Here is a 17,940-nt window from a genome sequence, read left to right as displayed (position 1 = left end):
TAATATTAAAACTCAGAATACCTGGGCAAGGCAGCAACATTTAGCAAATGGAACAATAGATGTTGGCTGATAAATTATCATTCTTTATTCTGATTCTACCCAGCTACACTTCTAAAATGACTCCCAGAGCAAGACACCCTTCACCCCAAATATATCAGCAGAACTTTAAATTCAGTTATTCTGGAATCAAGGTGTGTGTTTTTATGTATTACTTAAGGTATTGGCATGTACGATATAGAACTATTTTTAAAGTAGTACTCATTTCTTCATTCCTTTATTAAAGAAGCCCAAAATAATCATGTTGAAAAGTGGACATATAATTACTTGGTTTTTCAGTACCTTCAGAACAGTATTTTTTATAGTGTCAACATTTTCCTAAGATTGTGTCCACTTGAGAATTGTGATATCCCAAATAATTATCTAAATCTCAAGTGTGTTAGGCAGTACCGTATTCACACATTTAGTTATATGCCCTATTATTTCAGACAAGGTAATTCCTTTCTGTCTTTGCTTTACTTTAGGGGTTTTCTTCTAAAGCAAAGGGAGATATATAGAAACTCAAGATTGTTGATGTCCCTTGACCTGATCTTAGAGCATGAATAACAAATATTTAAAAAAATCTATTAGAAGTCTCTTAAGTAATCATTTGGGAAAGTAAAGTTCATTTGAATTCTGAAAATTACTGAGATTTTATTGTAAATACTGAACCTAATGAAGAAGAAAAGGATATAAGCGTATTTCTGTTATGTTAACCAAGAGACTAACTTAGAAGAGTAGGATAATATTGTAAAGAGTATAAAGAAAAAAATTTGATACGTATCCTTGCCACCAGCTTTCTTAGTATAATGAGTTATTAGATAGTGGTGTTTAAAAATATAGGTGTCCATGTTCAACTTTTCTCCAGTGATTATTTGTAGTGATTATTTGGAAACTTTGCTCAGCTTTGGAGTAGAAAGGATGAGAAAGAGATTAAATTATTTACATTTAAGAACCAAATAAATGCCTGTTTTTTCTCTTGATAAGTGTTAGAATATTATTTTTGTCTTTCCTACTGATTTCTAAATCCTTCTGGCTACTCTCTTGCTACAATAATTTTATGACTCATAAGAGAAATATCTGTGTGAAAGATTAAGATGCTAATTCTTTAAAAATGATATCCATAGACTACCATATATAGGCAGCATCAGTGAAATGAAAAAAATCCTGCAACAATAGAGTTTTCCAAAATAATATTTTCTTTTGATGTCAATAAGGTAAAGAGGTGATAAAACTTTAGGTTAAAATTTTACCGAAAGGTCATTGCTTTATTTGAACATGTCTGAAGTCTAAATGAACTTTAGAGAAAGCTAATCTTTTATACATTTACATACTAAAACTCTGTAAGCTATTAAGTTAAAATCTAAAACACTCAAGTTACGCTGAAGAAAATCTGAAGAGTTGCATATTAGAAAGTTCTCTGAACTTATACTTGGCCTTTTCCTCTAGGAAGTTCATCTAGCTATAACAGACAAAGAGATGATTTTTAACAGTCTTATTATTCACCTTGAGACAATTGAATTGTTCTCTTTCCACATCATTCATTCAACAAATATCAAATGCTCTACTTTGTACTAGACATCATTGTAATGGCCACTCAGATTATGGAGTCAAGGTAAAACAATTTTTTCCCCATATAATTATAACAATAAATGTTATGGGAGACATGCACCAAGTGCTGAGAAAGTGGAGGAGGAACAAGTGAATAAGTGGTCGGGAGGGTAGAGCAGACATCTTTAAGGAGCCAGAGGTTTGTTCGTTCCCTCAACAAAAATTGAAAGTATGTGCAGGACACGATTCTAAATCATGAGAGTACAGAATAGAAACAAGTACACAATGTGTCAGATAGTTACAAATGGAAAGAGAAAAGAAAAGTAAACCAGTTAAGGGCCAGAGAGTGACTGACTGGGGGATGGAGGAGGGAAATGATCATTTTAGATAGTTTCTCCAGTGTAGGCCTCTATAATTGATGATTTTTGAGCAAAGATCTGAATGAACTGAGAGCCATGAAGATATCTGGGGAAAAGGGGAGGAATGTTCCATGCATAACACAACAGCTGATTTAGAGTTGCTGAGGCACATTTGAGGCACAGTAAGAAGGCCATTGCAACTGGAACAGTCACTGAAAGGTAGCACGGAAGCCCTATTATATAGGGACTTGTAGGTTTTGAACAGAGGAGTGATACGATCTGAGTAAGTTTTTTAAAAGTACGGAGATTAGTTAGGGGGCAATTGCAATAACTCAGGGGAAACAGTGAACCAAGGTGGTGGAAGGGAAGTGGTGAGAAGTGGTTGAATTTAGAACCTGAGTTTTAGTAGATGAGTGGGAGTTAAGTTTACGGAAGAAAAGGGAAGATAAAGGTAGCATTATGTGAGAGATTACTGAGCCTGACACCCCCCAGCACCATATAAGTAGTGATGGAATGATGGGGAGATGAGACTAAAGACATCTAAAGAAGGCCTTTGTGTGATCAACTAAGAAGTTTGAGCTTTATCCTGAAAAATTTGGGAGCCCATTAAAAATGACTCCTCTCTAGGGTTCTTCTACTATCTAAGGGAAAACCTTCTATGGGTTCCCTATTGTTGTTATTCAGTCATTTCCTCTTTGAGATCCAGGTTTATTTTCTCATAAACCTATCTCAATATTATACACAAGTTTTCATAAGTTAAATATATTGTTAGAACAAAATGGCAAAACTTCCAGGAAAGAGTAGGGAACGACTTTTTTTTTATAAGTACCTACTCTAAGCCCTTCCCTTTGTCAAGCACTTTCTCCTTTAATCCTTTCAACAATTAATTGAGAAGGTCTTTGTCTCCATTTTCTGGATAAAGAAAGTGAGCATCAAGCAGATTAGTAACTTGCCGAAGGTTAGAAGGCTAATAATTAAATATTGGATTCAGGATTTGAAACCAGGTCTGTCTGAATCTAAACCTTTCACAGTTTTCTTTAAAGTATGCTGTCTCTAGAGTTTAATTTCATTTATAATGCATCAAAGATGATTGGTTTTTGTTTTTTTAACCAAGTAACACATCAAATGGTACTTTTGCTATACTGGTAAAATTTGGGTTAGTGGTAGGTAGTTCTATAAAAGAGTTTTAAAGTAAGCATTGTTAGTTTTCCGTATTTTAAATCAGTGGTTCTCAATTTGTAAAGGAATCGCCTGGGGATTTTTTTTCAATGCAGATTCCGATTCCATAGGTCAGGGGTGAGATGTAAAATTCTGCATTTCTAACAGATTTGCAGGAGGTGCTATAATGCTGGTTCATGGACTACACAGATAGAAGACTCTAGAATGGTGAACTTAAAACCATAGAAATGTTATTAAAGATCCACTTTGTTATTCCTTGTTTTATTTTATTAATATTTCTATTTTCAGTTGGGAAAAGACCTTTACTAAGTGCCTAATACAAATGGATGACTCCACCATTTCATATGAGAGCTCATTTAATATAAAAGTGCTGCAGGGGCTTCCCTGGTGGCACAGTGGTTGAGAGTCCGCCTGCCGATGCAGGGGACATGGGTTCGTGCCCCGGTCTGAGAAGATCCCACGTGCCACGGAGCGGCTAGGCCCGTGAGCCATGGCTGCTGAGCCTGCGCGTCCGGAGCCTGTGCTCCGCAACGGGAGAGGCCACAACAGTGAGAGGCCCATGTGCTGCAAAAAAAAAAAAAAAATGCTGCAAAATGTTACCAACTTATAAAAAAAGTCTATCATCTATAAAAGCACAAACTAAGGATCGGAGAGACTGACTTGACCAAGATCAATCAATCCTTCTTTTCACAGATAAGTTCTTAATCATTTCAGCTCAACAAACTTCGGTTGTATTTGGTGGTAGTGCTAAGCTCTACGGATATAAAGAGCAAAAAAAATCAAGGTGATTCCTTCAAGACTTAGAGCTTGATGGGGAGAAATGTCAGGATGTAGGCAAATGAGTAGAGTTCAGTGAGGCATCTGCTAAAACAGGACATGAGCATAGTGCTTGGGGACACAGTATATGCCAGTGAGTAGAATACAGATAAGTAACATTGCCAGAATTCCAATCTAAGCCTGCAGATGTATGGGCCAGAGTTTCATCTTACACTGCATTGTGATTTACAGGGGGTTTGGGCTCATCAGTATGTTCTAGTAGTTGGGCAGAAGAATCTTCTAGCTACTTATGACAATAGGAGAACACCTGAACTCGAGGGGGAAAAAAAAGAAATGGCTTGGCTACCACTCTTGCATTTATTTGCCTGAAGCAGATTTTCATCAGTATATTTATAATCTTTTTAGTTTCCAGCCTCTAGGTCAGTACACAAAAATGACAAAACCTGAGCTCATAACTTAGAGCTGCACACTTTAAATCAGTTTTCACCCTGAGAATAAAACAGTTACTTTGGAAGCCAGAAGAGAAATCATTTTTTTTTAACCAAACCTTGATTTTATAAACTGCTTTTTCTTCAACAAATGCATTTATACACGCTTGTCCCGTGTTTTGCTTATTAAAGCCACAAAAAAGTTAGTGACAGTGATATTATAGTGTTTATTATACACGACAACCTTTTCCAAAATTTTAGTAGTGTGGACAGAATTTTGTTAAGGATTGTTTAGGACTTAATGAGGTCAAGCATACGAATTTCAGATGTTAATGGTTATGAAAGACTCCCTTGGAAGCAAAACTGCAGAAGAGTCAGGGGTGCATATATTTTCATTCTCAAATACTTTAAAAACCACACATCTGCAAGATCAAAGAATCACAGTCTAACCTGGTGGTAGTTTCTGATGAATGATGCCATCCTTGTCCTGAGCAACCTTGCAAAATTGAACATACCCACTCAAAAAAAAAAAAAAGGAAAACTCTTTTTCTGTATTTTAGGGCAGAATGATAAATTCTGAATTAAACTCAGTGTAAAAGAACAAATGCAAGACAATCTTCAGTGAGCATCCAAGAAATCAAAAACAAGTGCAATTTCAGTTCACAGGTGGGGAAGACTCTTACTAGTGGGATAGGAATTGAGAAAAGCTTTGCAAAGATACAGCATGAAAATGGAGTGGAATTTCAGTGGGTAAAAATAGTGGCGGCTGGGAGGAGACAGGCTGGGGTGTGTGCATTGGGGATATATGTGGAGGTGAAAAGTGCATGACCCTGCTAAGTACTGGAAAGACAGGCCATGCAGCAGGAGGACTAACTTTGAATGGATTACTAAATTACTAATGTGATAGGATCATCTTACCAAAGAGAGAGCACCTGGTGCAATAGTGGAGGAAACTACTGTATATGTAAGCAAAGCCCTCTTGAGGAAGGGGCATTCACATTGGGGAGGGACGAGTAAGGCGTTAGCTAAGCAAGGAGGGCAGGGAGAAAGGTGCCTGCAGGGTGGTCCTGGAGAGAGGAGAGGAGGAAGAGTTTGAAGGACTGAAAGAAGACTGGATGAGGAGAGGTATGAATGGTAGTGGTGATGCTTTCAGAACCTGTGCACTGTGCTACGTAATGCGTGACAACAAAGGACCTTGAATAACCAATTAAGATTTGAGAATTTTTCCTGTGGGCTTTAGGGAGCCCTGAGTCATAGAGCTACTTCCCCAGAGAAGGTGTGAGGCAAGATGCTCTTAAGGTACATATAATGTTTAATGTTGCAGTTGATTAAAACCAATGGGTAGGGCTTCCCTGGTGGCACAGTGGTTGAGAGTCCTCCTGCCGATGCAGGGGACACGGGTTCGTGCCCCGGTCCGGGAAGATCCCACATGCCGCGGAGCGGCTGGGCCCGTGAGCCATGGCCGCTGAGCCTGCGCGTCCGGAGCCTGTGCTCCGCAACGGGAGAGGCCACAACAGTGAGAGGCCCGCGTACCGCAAAAAAAAAAAAAATAGAAAAAACCAATTGGTAGGCTACTGCTAAAGTTTAGTCATGGAAATACGAAAGTCTACAGTAAAGTTTGATTTGAGGAACAGGGGCAATTGAATTTTAAAGTAACGTCAACTCAAAATATGAGGACATGTTTTGTGAAGTGTTGGTGTCCAGTTGGTGGAGAAGAAAGACTAGTGTTGACCTTGTGAGAAGCATTAAAGATGTAGGAGCCATCTATATGAATATGACTGAAGCAATGGGATTTCATGAAAGTTCTAGGAAAAGAACTTTAAAAAAACACTACTTTTCATTAATGTTTGTCGTATTTGCAGTGTAGTACTTAAGAGCATGAGTTCTGGAGAGCTAGAACTATCTGGGTTTGAATCCAGGCTCTGCCAGTTACTAGTCTGGGCTAAGTGATCTGAGGCAATAGTTTCCTCATCTGTAAAGTGGGAATAATAATAGGACCTATGCCATGGGACTGTTAAATGAGTTAATTTGCTTGCAAAAAAACTTAGAACAATGCCTTACGTATAATAATACAGTTTGTGATTCATCATAAGTGTAAGAGACCAGAATTTCAAAACAAATTCTTCAAAGTTAGATTCCTTTGAAAGGTGTATTGCATCTACTTCTCCAGCTACTCCTCTTACATTCTAAGGAAACTACTTCTTGATAGCCCTGTACTTTGAACCATGATAGGGGTGTGTTTAGTAAACTTTCAGTGTCCTGGGTGACATCTTTATTCCTGAATTGTGGGGCAGGTGAGAGGGAGAGGTTGTTCATCTTGTGGCATAATCAAGACTTTCTGGCTTGATTAGACATTGCAAATGGTTTGTTAGTCATTACTAACGCAAGAAGGTCCTTAGGCAAGAGCAGGAAGTTGATGTTGAGTCACCTTCAGTATTATGACATAGAGTATTTTATTTGTTTTCAAAACATTGCAGGAAGTTAGTATTTGTTATAGTAGTTATCATTCAACCAGTAGTAGTAAATCCTACATAAAAATTTATTTCCCCCAAGGGTAAGTAATTCTAATTTATGAATTACTTTAATTATAGCCTACCACTCTCTCTTGCTTGTCCTAATTCAAATTTCTCACCCTCTTTACATCTTATTAAAATGATGACCTCTTTCTGTTTACCTTCTTGATCCAGGGCTTATTTTTTATCTCCTCCTTTTTCCAAAAGACTTTGATGTGGTGGTTAGGCATGATAGCCCAGCCTTGGAAAACTCCCATATCTTTCCCATGTCAAAGGGCCTACCTCTAGTGTATGTAAGCATAATCTGGGATGAAAATGTTTATTGCCCACTCTCACATGTTTAGAGGTTGTCCATGAGTTTGGAGACATTGTTATTATCCTTTAGTAGTGGTGGTCCCCTTTAGGTATAACCCATTCAACTATTTACTGGTTAAAATGCTGAGAGGTTTTCTGATCAAGTCTGGATCATAAAAACAAAGTGAATCACCATACCTCATTCCTTGCTTATTCTACCCCCTTCATACCGGCCTCCTCGCTGTTTCCCCGACTGGAATGCTCATGCCCCACATCACCACACGCTGGCTTGCATTGTGTTCGAGTCTCAGCTTTAAGGTCACTTTCTCAGTTTGGCCCTTCTTAGTCCACATTTTAAAAACATCATTTCCAGGTTTTTGTTTTTGTTGTTTTGTTTGTTTTGGTTTTGGTTTTGCACTCATGCTGGTTTGTTTTTTGTTGTTGTTTTTTTTGCACTCTTGTTTTTTGGTTTTTTTTCACTGCACTTATTGTTAGCCAGCATTGTACTATACATATCTGCCTGTCTTCCTGGCTAGAACATAAATTCCATGAAACAGGAACTGTTTTGCTTATCTCTGTATGTCCAGGGGTCTAGATTAGAGCCTGAATATAGTAGGGACTCAATAAATACTTAACTGAATAAAAGAATTTGCTATATCCCTGTGCCTTCAATTTAAGTGATACCAAATAATGGAGAAATTGAACTTACGTGGAGAGGATGAAACAGGATATTTTTGTCTTACAAGCATAAATAAAGAATTTTAATTGAATTTTGTTTTGATTACATTAATGTCAGCCAACATCTAAATTCCTGCCCTTGCTGAGTAGTAGGCATCCTACTCGACAGTAAAATAGAAAAATGCAAAATATACACTCCTGTGTTAGGTATTTCACAGTCTAGCCTGGAAGAAAATGCATATAAACAAATAATACTGTGTGATAAGTTTTATGGCATTAGATAATAAAGAAAATATTTTGCCAGCACAGAGAGATGACTCTTCATTTGAATTGAGAAAGTGAAGAGTTCTCAGCTAAAAATGGTTTAAAGCTAAGTTACGAGTAGTAGTTCCCATGGATCACATCAGTTTACTCGCCTCCAGAGTCCTACTCTTCATTTCTATCTGGTCATTAGAGGACAAACAAGATAATGTATTTTGGTCTACTTCTCCATGATAGTTGCTAGAGCCATTTCAGTTTTTTAAAAAAAGAAGCATCGCCCTTCTTATGACTTTATTTATCCTGATAGATGTTGAGCCATTTGCCTCATCTTATTCTAGCAGATGTGGCTGTGTGCCATTCTCAGACATGCAGTGCTTGATAGTTTGGCCTCTGAACTGCCCATGATGCCTAACAGTGAATAATTATAGTTTTATACAAGTTACATAAATTCAAGAAACAGTTCTATACCAGCCAAAGAATTCTAAGTAGTTATTTTTAGGTCAGTGTTTGTCAAAAGTATGTTCCTTGGACCAGCAGCATCAGCATCATCTGGGAATTTTCAGGCCCAGCCCCAAACCTACTGAGTCAGAAATTCTAGGGGTGGGGCTTAGCTTGTATTTATCTTAAGTAAATAAAATATTGCTACTTCTGTTTGCTTCATTTTATATACTCCTTCTTGGAGAAGTTAGAATATTTATGACACTAAAATCAAGATGTAAATTGAACTCAAAGGTATTCTACATTTATTTTGATCTGTCCCTGTAGTCTCCTCTTATTATAAATCTAGTTTTGTGAGAAGCCTAGATTTCCCCTTAGACTTACTGACCTTACTCCATTCCAACTCTAGCCCAAACAGATGCTTGCATCAAACTTTCAGTAGCCTGTGCAGCTTGATGATTCAGAAAATATATCACTCTTGCTTTCTCGCCTTCTTATGGTTATTCGGCAGTTAGCTTAGTTTAACCATAATAACATAGAAACCTTGCATTATCAGGTCACCAAATTCCCTCTAAAGAGAGAGCATTTAACTGAAAATTCTTTTTGTGGGTGAATAAAGCCCAGATCGATTGTTGTTTATTTAGTTCACATTTAAGATTGAAGATTTGTTTCTTTTCAGTTTTCTTTTTTCTATTACTAAGAATTCGATTCTGGTGCAAAGCTGTTTAAAGGTAATCTTTCCTCCTCTACTCCTTTGCCTTTATCAGTAGTAGCTTTCTTTTTTTTATAAAGCGGACATCCTATTTTAGACAGTCTCTTTACACACAACATTAAATTTTTATCCAATGTTAAATGAACAACATAAGTGAATATAAAAGCATTCTTTTGTGTTTAGTATGTATTATTTGGTATCAATTTGAGTGCTTATAAAATTAATTATATAGTAAGTATTCTATTTCATATGTACATTATTTAATTCTTTAATTAGGAATATGGTGAGAAAATAGGCAGAAATCACTACGCTCTTTATTTGTATACCGGGCTTGTCTCTCCTTTATATCCTCATGTCTAAAATTAGTTAGAGCTTTGTTTTTGATTGTTTGCAAATTTAAATGTATGGAAACACCTGCATAAGTTTTGGGGAATGTATTTATATCTTTGGGAAGCAGTGTGTTGTATGGTTTAAAAGCAGAAGCTCTGAAGTCAGACTGCCTGGGTTTAAATCTTTACCTTAGGGAAGTTTACTTTATTGTTTACCTTGGGCAAGTGATCTGTCTGAATGTAACTGTGCTTCATCTGTATGATATGGCTAAGAACATGGTGTGTGATGGTACTAATGGAGCTAGTTAGTGGTAGAGGTGTTGCTGCCATTGCTGCCCCCCAGAGGTTGTGCGTTGCACTATTATTTATAACAGCAAAAAAATTTACAAAGAACTCTGATATGTAACACTGGGAAAAGGGATAAATGAATTCTAATATATCTGTGCAGTAAGATCTGTGAAGCCATTAAAAAGAATGAGAGAGACTTATGTGTTGTGTTAAGAAAAGATGTCTATAATATATATTAAGTGAATACAGCAAGTATGGTTCAGGTAGAGCATGACATCAGTGGTTATGCGTGTGTGTCACAAACTGTGCACAAGAAAAAAATCCAGAACATATCACAAAACTAAAGTTGTTCAGTTTTTCCCCCAGGGAATAGATTACAAGAAATTTTCACTTTTCCATTATGCATTTCTACAAATCTTAAACATTTTTTAAATTCAGATGAACTGTAAAAGTGAAATACACTTATGAACAAAAGGTTTAAGGTGCAAAAAACACTGCATTAATAATGTCATTCACATATTCTGCTTATAAGCTTATTAAGTGAAAAAAAGTTGTTTTGGGTTTTTCCATAACATCTTGTGCCATATTTAATTCTTTTTTTTCCCTTTTTACTTAATCTAATGTTAGTGAAATTTGTCTTATGTAAAGGATATTTCAGGGAAATATTTTAAGAAATCTATTTAGAGTCTCTTTAACGCAGGGTCCCATTGAAATTTTAATTTTTAGAGAAGTTATGAATCACTATATCAAGAATCAGATTGGAATAACAATGAAGCCTTTATTAGGCCACGACATTAAAAGTATATATTGCTTTACTGCCTTCATTACCAGTATTACATACATGCATGTATCAGAAACTTCACAGAAATTACATGACAACTCTTGTAGCTAAGAAAGTGATTCTGAGGTGTACATTTGTCTTGCCTTTTTATTTATTTATTTATTTATTTATTTATTTTGGCTGCGTTGTGTCTTCGTTGCTGTGCGTGGGCTTTCTCTAGTTGTGGTGAGCGGGGCTACTCTTTGTTGTGGTGCATGGGCTTCTCATCGCGGTAGCTTCTCTTGTTGCGGAGCACAGGCTCTAGGTACATGGGCTTCAGTAGTTGTGGCACATAGGCTCAGTAGTTTTGGCTTGCGGGTTCTAGAGCACAGGCTCAGTAGTTGTGGCCCACAGGCTTAGTTGCTCCACAGCACGTGGTATCTTCCCAGGCCAGGGCTCTAACCCCTGTCCCCTGCATTGGCAGGCAGATTCTTAACCACTGAGCCACCAGGGAAGCCCACCTTTTAAAATTTATAAACCTGCCCTAAAAGGAGATGCATATCTGGGGAACTGAACTGTCTTTATGCAGTTTAGCTTTCATGTACATAAAATATGCCGTTGATTTTATTGGGGGAGAAATTCCATCCAAAAATGTTGCCTACAGCTATGAGTTAAGAGTGTCTGTACAGTGTGTAGCTTTTATTTTTTAAAATCACAGATAGGGCATGTATATGAATTATAAATATATAAATGCGATTTTGTATTAAAAGTTTTATAGTTTATGACAAAATCTGGTTCTGTGATAGGCTAATGAGTACAGTCGCTGTGAAGGAATGTTTGTGGCTCATGTCAGTGTGTGAATGCATAGACAATTTGAAGTTTTTGATATATTTGTGATATTTATCTTCCGTATACATCTTACGGGAAAACCCAAACGAACTTCTTGGCCAACCCCATATATGTACTATATGATTTTAAGCTTGTTTATAGAAAGTTCAAAGTATTAGAAGGCAGGATGTTCATTCTTCCATTAAATATCTAGTGAGCAATTACTCAGATACTGGACACAAGTTAAAAGATAAGTGGCCTGGTCATTGTCAGGAAGGCAGACATGTAAGCAAATAAATACAGCTCTATCTGTTAAAACATTAATACAGAGTAGAAGAGGAAGTTAGTGATTTTATGTGGGGTAATCAGGGAAGACTGAGTCAAAGGGATGACATCTGAGCTTTCTCTTTTAAGGTGAATAAGAGTTTATAAGAGATGGGGCAGAAGGCTGTCTGTGATAGCACGAATAGTACATACAAGGAGATGGCATGATTTTGTGAAAACTTGGGGAAGTAGAGTGAGGGTTGGGTGTGTGAGGAAGACTTATTAAGAAATGAGTCCAGCTGGCATTTTCCTTTTGATGGTAGAGAGCAAGGGAAACGTTTTTAAAATCAGTGAGTAACATATAAATGTTGATTGGGTAGTATTTTAAGAAGAAAACCCTGGTGGCTGTTTGTTAAGAGACACTGGAATGAGGAGGGGAAACAAGAAGTCAGACACCAAGGAACAAAGATCTGTAGTGGTTAAGAAAAAGAGCTGAAAATTATTGATGGTTGAATTCTTAGAGACGGGCTGCAACAGATCGGTCAGAGTGTTAAGTGGAGTCTACAGCATGGAGTGGGTGGAGCAGAAAGGGAAAGTTGATTTGTATCCAAGATACTGTTCTTGGTTCTAACTCAGACAACAAAGGTAGAGAGTGATATTGTTTAAAAAAAAAAAACAGTAGGGAATCCATTTACTCAGGAGGCAGGTTTGGAGGCTATAATGAGGTCTGTTAGGGCCATTGGGTTGATGCTTCCAAAGGCATCCAGTGACTTCTGTTGACTTGTTCATCATCATGATATCTTAGGAAGTTAGAATTTTAATTACTTGTTTTTCAGAAGCATTTTACAATTGAGCCATCTTCGCAATTAAAGTCAGTAACAAACCCTTAATATTCAGTTCTGGAGGTTCTGTCTTCCTAGTGGGGAAATAGAACCCAAAGTGACACTGAAGGCTGCTGAGAAAAGTGGTTTGTTTGATTTACATGTGTTAAACAGATCTGCTTCCCATTCACTTTTTAGTAAACACAGTATTTCTGCAGCAAAGTTCAACTCTGGACATGGTTAGCATTGTGTGCAGAGTTCCATATTCAGGACTGGAGAAGGGTCTTCCCCCTGTGGCCTGTCTAGGAGTACAGAACACTCCAGTTCCACATGCCTGCATTCCCTAACAGGATTTTGACCCCATCAAAGTAGATCTTTGATAATACTATAGGAGCAAATTGGCCTGTTCCTAATACAAATGAAACTGGCCTAGAATTAGGGCCTTGGGTCCCATGGGCCTGTGTGAGTGGTCTGTTTAACCAAAGTTACTCTTTCAGCATTACTCTTAAGGCTGTGTTGGACTGCCAGTATAGAAAGAAGGAACTTGTTCCATTTTTGCACAGGAAACATACTTAGTCTCTGATCTTGGATGTGGGACGTGAATAAAAAGAAGTGTTGTTATGAGAAAAATGTCTCAGGAATTAGGCTGCTAAGTTTATCATCTCTGACACTAGCTTTGTGATGTACCGACTAAACCACTCTGTGCCTCAGTTTCCCCATTAGAATGGAGATAGTACTACTGCTTATGTCCTTGGTCATTGTAAGGATTAAATGAGTTAATGTACCTAATATACTTAGCACAGGGACTGGCACACAGTAAGCAGTCAATTCGTGTTGGTCCACAGATGGAAAATTTTAGGCATTTGCTCAGACTCTCCCAATTTACCTTTGCCTTTTCTGATTCCTGGTGGGAGTAGGAAGTGGAAGCCGGGGAGTGGGAGAGACAAGGAGGAAATATGCCTGAATTTAGTGGTTTATACTGGGCCTCTCTTTTCATTGCTATTACCTCTTAAAAGCAACTGTCTCGCCTCCCTACCCTCATAAAGATAGAATAATCTTCTTATACTTTCTATATTCTTTAGCCCTATCTCCCAGGTAGTACTTCCTCACTCTGTAGCTTTGAAATTTGTACCTTTTCTCTTTTTCTTCCTGAGAACTTTGCCTTCCGGCAGTTGTGGTGTTTACTCTGCCCCCTTCCCAAGTCTCTGACAAACTTAAACTTCTAGCCACAATCCCCACCTCCTAGCAACTTCCAGGCTGCTTAAGAATAAGCTTTTTTGAACCATGTTTTCTCTATTATAGTTTTCTTGGTGTGAGTCAGTCACATAAATAATGGAAATAAATGGTACTTGGCAGTCTTAGCTAAACTGTGCTTTATATTAAGCAGAATGTTTATGATACTGTAGGTACTCTGAGAACACTTGCATATATTCCTTATTAAAGAACCTTTTGGGGTCTCTAGGAAGGTACTGTCCCAAAACTGACTGGATTGGGGGAATGGTCCCTGAGCTGCAGCACTCCATGTCTTATATTAACACTAATAACAGTTATTTGGGTCATGACTTCCAGAGCATTTTCTAAAAATCTGACCTTTTTTACATCTGTGTCTTTGGGGGTGTAGATTTTATTATTGGGTAATTTCCTTTTAGTGGAGAAGAATCAAGTATACAGGTTTACCTTTCTTCTCTGAGCACATTGTTAATTCTGCATTAATGAGTTGTTTTATGTCAGAATGTGTTTTCTTTTTAAATTAGCACACCTCCCACTTTTTTTTTTTTTTTTTTAGATGCACCAAATTAAAAACCAACCGTGATTTTTTTTCTGTATTTATAGGTCCTCTTCCTGATGGATGGGAACAAGCCATGACTCAGGATGGAGAAATATACTATATAAACCATAAGAACAAGACCACCTCTTGGCTAGACCCCAGGCTTGACCCTCGTTTTGGTAAAGGTTCATCTCAAAATCTTTTTAGATATTTTTGATGACTGTTTTTTGGTATGTGAATTTGGGAAGGTAAATTAAATTGCACTGCTTCATAATTTTAAAAAGTGACTGCCCATCCAACCTATCCAAGTAATGTTTTTATACCTTTCACTTTAAACTTGAGAAATTCAGGTCTAAATCGGCCTTTTAGCTTGGACTTCTTGGGATGGGGTTGGAGGAATGTTGTGGTGGTTTACTAACCAGACTCACTGTTCCTTTCACATTTTGGGGAAACACAGTGATCGTGTTTAAAATGATCTTTCTAGCTACAGAAATAATCAGTCTGTCGCTTCATCTAAAACCTGGGATATCAACTTTTGTCAGTAACGTGGTGTCTGCTTATGCTTAACTTAAGAGAGCAATGAGTACCATCCTGTGCCTGGGTATTATAATGTTTTCTATCCTGGGGGGGGGTGGGTACCCCGTCACCCTAGAGATGGACCAATGAAAGCCTTTTTTTCCTTCTCTTCGCTTCTGCCCCCCCCCCCTTTTTAAGTAAAGGGGGTTTTTCCTTTGTTTTTCATTTAGGAAACAAACCTAAAATAAGCCATATTTCCCTCCAAATCAAATGACAAAAATCACCATTTGCACAAAGAAATTTTCGCCTCCCAAATGTGCATATTTTGATAATAGTATACATTTTTTTAGGGCCTTTTTACACATATTTTTTCACTGTTTTCAGTTTCTTCGGTTGGGTTTCTGAGACATTTTTCCAAAGCCATGGAAAAATGTATTTAAAAAGGAGCAGATCATTGTGGTTTTAAAGCTTTCGTCTTGGACTGGATGCAGCTAAATGAAAACAATGTGCAGATCACTGAGTAGGTCAGACTGAGGGAACTTGGAACCTTTGAAGCTTTACAGGGGTTGACCTAACAACAACTGTGGGGCCCTTATGGGAAAGAGGAATTAACTCTGTGAATGCCATCAAAACACAGTCCTGGGGGAAAAAGAGAAAGAAAAACTCTACCCAGAGCTGGTTGGGTAAAATAACTTCCCCGTCAGGAACGTTCTGAGCAGTTCTCCTATATCTATATGTATACCTTTTTAAACCCCCAACATTTGGGTTTGCCCCAAGCTTAGTGATTGGCCAGCTTTATGAACTGATTGAATCCCCTATTCAAGTCAAGTCAAAGGTGGGATCAGGGCAGAGACTGTCATTTTGACAGGTATCCGGTTTGGCTTAAATGCTAGCCTTTTGAGTTTCAAGACCTATTTGAGTGTTAAAAAAGTAATGTGGCATGTTAATAATTTGCAACTTCAGATTCTATTTAATGCTTGAATAAGCCCTTGTGGTTGAAACAGGAAACCAAGTAAGGTAGAGAATTTAATAAATGTTGCCATTTGTATGGACTAGAACGATAACAGACATGTTTCCTTAAATCATCTTTAATGAAATGAATTCTGCTTGTCCATGTTTTGGAAATTTTAAAAAATGGTACTGTGGGATTTTTTTCCCTCTACACGAGATTATGAAAAATGATGATTAACCCTTAGCTAACTGTAGAAATCAGCAATTGGAACAAAGCTTTTTTTTTTTTCTAAGTATTTTCAGTTAATAAAAAGTGAAATAAAACAACTTGGCTGTGAGCTTAAGTAGATTCATTAATTACACACACAGCTTGGTCTTTTTTTTTAAATGGGAGAAAGTACCAAAAAAAAATAATGATAATCTCCCTCCCACCTTCACCACGTATGTACACACAGCATAGTTAGCTATGCCAAGAAAAGTTTTCATAAAATACTCTTACTGCGTTTAGTTTCCCTTTTTGGGCCCACTGTGGATGTGTATTCCAGACAGGCTTGACAACATGCCAAAGCTTTTTATTTTGTGGCCCGACTTTTAATCTGTTCCAGACCTTTTCAGTCAGAGAGCTCAAGTGTAACTGAAGGGGAGCAGGAAAGGGAAAAAAAAAAGTGTGGGTTTCTGTGATCCAGAGTGACAGCAAATAGAGACAAGCTGTTAGCTGCTGAATTTGAAGGAGTTTTCCTTGAAATCTGAAGTTCTATGGTGGATTGCGTTTTATCTGCCAAAAAAATATAGACTATCCCCTTTCTGACCCTTTGAACCATGCAGACACCAACAAATGATAGGTTATTGCTTTCATGGTTGTGAAATTTGTTTTCCTATATTCCCCAAATCTATATGAAAGTAATTACCATTTTTTACCTTAAGTCAAGTTGACCTATGTCTTTTGACATTTTAGAGTAGAAGATACACCTTACATCTGATAAGCTTGACTTTATCACTCACCTCCTTCAAACACCAGCCTCTTTTATATTTCTGTTCTTTATCAGATGCTTTAGAATAATTATATTTAGAATAATTAACATCCCACATGAAGTTAATAAATTATCCATGTAACATAAATTCAGGAAATTAAATAATTAGTTATGCATTGTTTCTTTTTATCTGATTTTTTATTTAACATTTAAAAACTATGTATCTTTTAAAAATTTTTATTGAAGTTTTTATTTTACGTTGACTTACAATATTAGTTTCAGGTGTATAGCAGTGATTCAACATTTTTAAAGCTTATACTCCATTTAAAGTTATTATATGATAATGACTATTTCCCTGTGCTGTACAATGTATTCTTGTTGTTTATTTGTTTTATACATAGTAGTTTGTATCTCTTAATCCCATACCCTTATCTTGACTCTCCCTAAAAACTATATATCATTGACATATTATTTTACAGCATTGATTAGTAATTTGTAACAAATCATGAAGTGACATCCAGTGCCAATAAGAATTAGCTGATATTTACTGACTTCGAAAAAAGGAGGGCTTTTGTTTGTTTTTAAGGAATCATATTAGGAATGTTTTCACACTGTATTAAAGAAAGTTGATGCTTGAGTATTATGCAGGTCATTAAATTATTTCTTATTAACACTCTTTTTCCTAGAGATTTTATACTTGCAAACATGAAGAGTCTCAGGTTTAAATATTTTCTTGTATGTTGTAAAATTATTTACTGTTTTATATAATAATAGCCATTTGAATATTTTCCAGTAAAAGCCCTAATGAAAACATACACAAAAATTATAATTCCTGTTTTTCAGAATGAAAACTCTATTCCAGAATACTAATGGTCAATGAACTGATCTTTTATGTAATGTTGTTGTCCCTGTTTATATAAAAGGACATAATAAGTAGTGTTAGAATCTGTGTTTCTGGAAATAAGTGCTGATGGGACCACTGGGATTAAAAACACGTTGGGTGTAAATAAAATAACTGGAACTAGAGATTTGGATTAAAAGGTGTATCTTTTGAGACTTAAAGAAGGTAATAAACAACCTAGTTGGCGAATTCAGAATATCCTTTATAATTACTATCAACAATTCTGTACATAGAAATTCTGTGCATGGAAATGTCACAGCTAATTAAAACCTAGGTGTTGATTTGGTCCTTGGTTTCAGAGTTTCCCAAAACTTGCT

General features: G+C 36.9%; 1 protein-coding gene across 1 annotated transcript in view; it reads left to right on the top strand.

Annotated features, from left to right (window-relative positions):
• The window catches only part of YAP1 (Yes1 associated transcriptional regulator), a 104,483-nt gene that overhangs the window by 55,332 nt on the left and 31,211 nt on the right, over window positions 1–17,940 (top strand). Inside the window, exon 4 of the mRNA XM_024760358.1 lies at window positions 14,350–14,463. Within this exon, the coding sequence (XP_024616126.1) occupies window positions 14,350–14,463 (114 nt within the window). The remainder of the gene's footprint in view (window positions 1–14,349; window positions 14,464–17,940) is intronic.

This window comes from Neophocaena asiaeorientalis, unplaced genomic scaffold (genome assembly GCF_003031525.2).
Source record: "Neophocaena asiaeorientalis asiaeorientalis breed wild unplaced genomic scaffold, Neophocaena_asiaeorientalis_V1.1 scaffold601, whole genome shotgun sequence".
Lineage (NCBI taxonomy): Eukaryota > Metazoa > Chordata > Mammalia > Artiodactyla > Phocoenidae > Neophocaena > Neophocaena asiaeorientalis.
The sequence above is the reverse complement of the archived record's forward strand: the minus strand, read 5'-3'. Positions and strand labels throughout refer to the sequence as shown.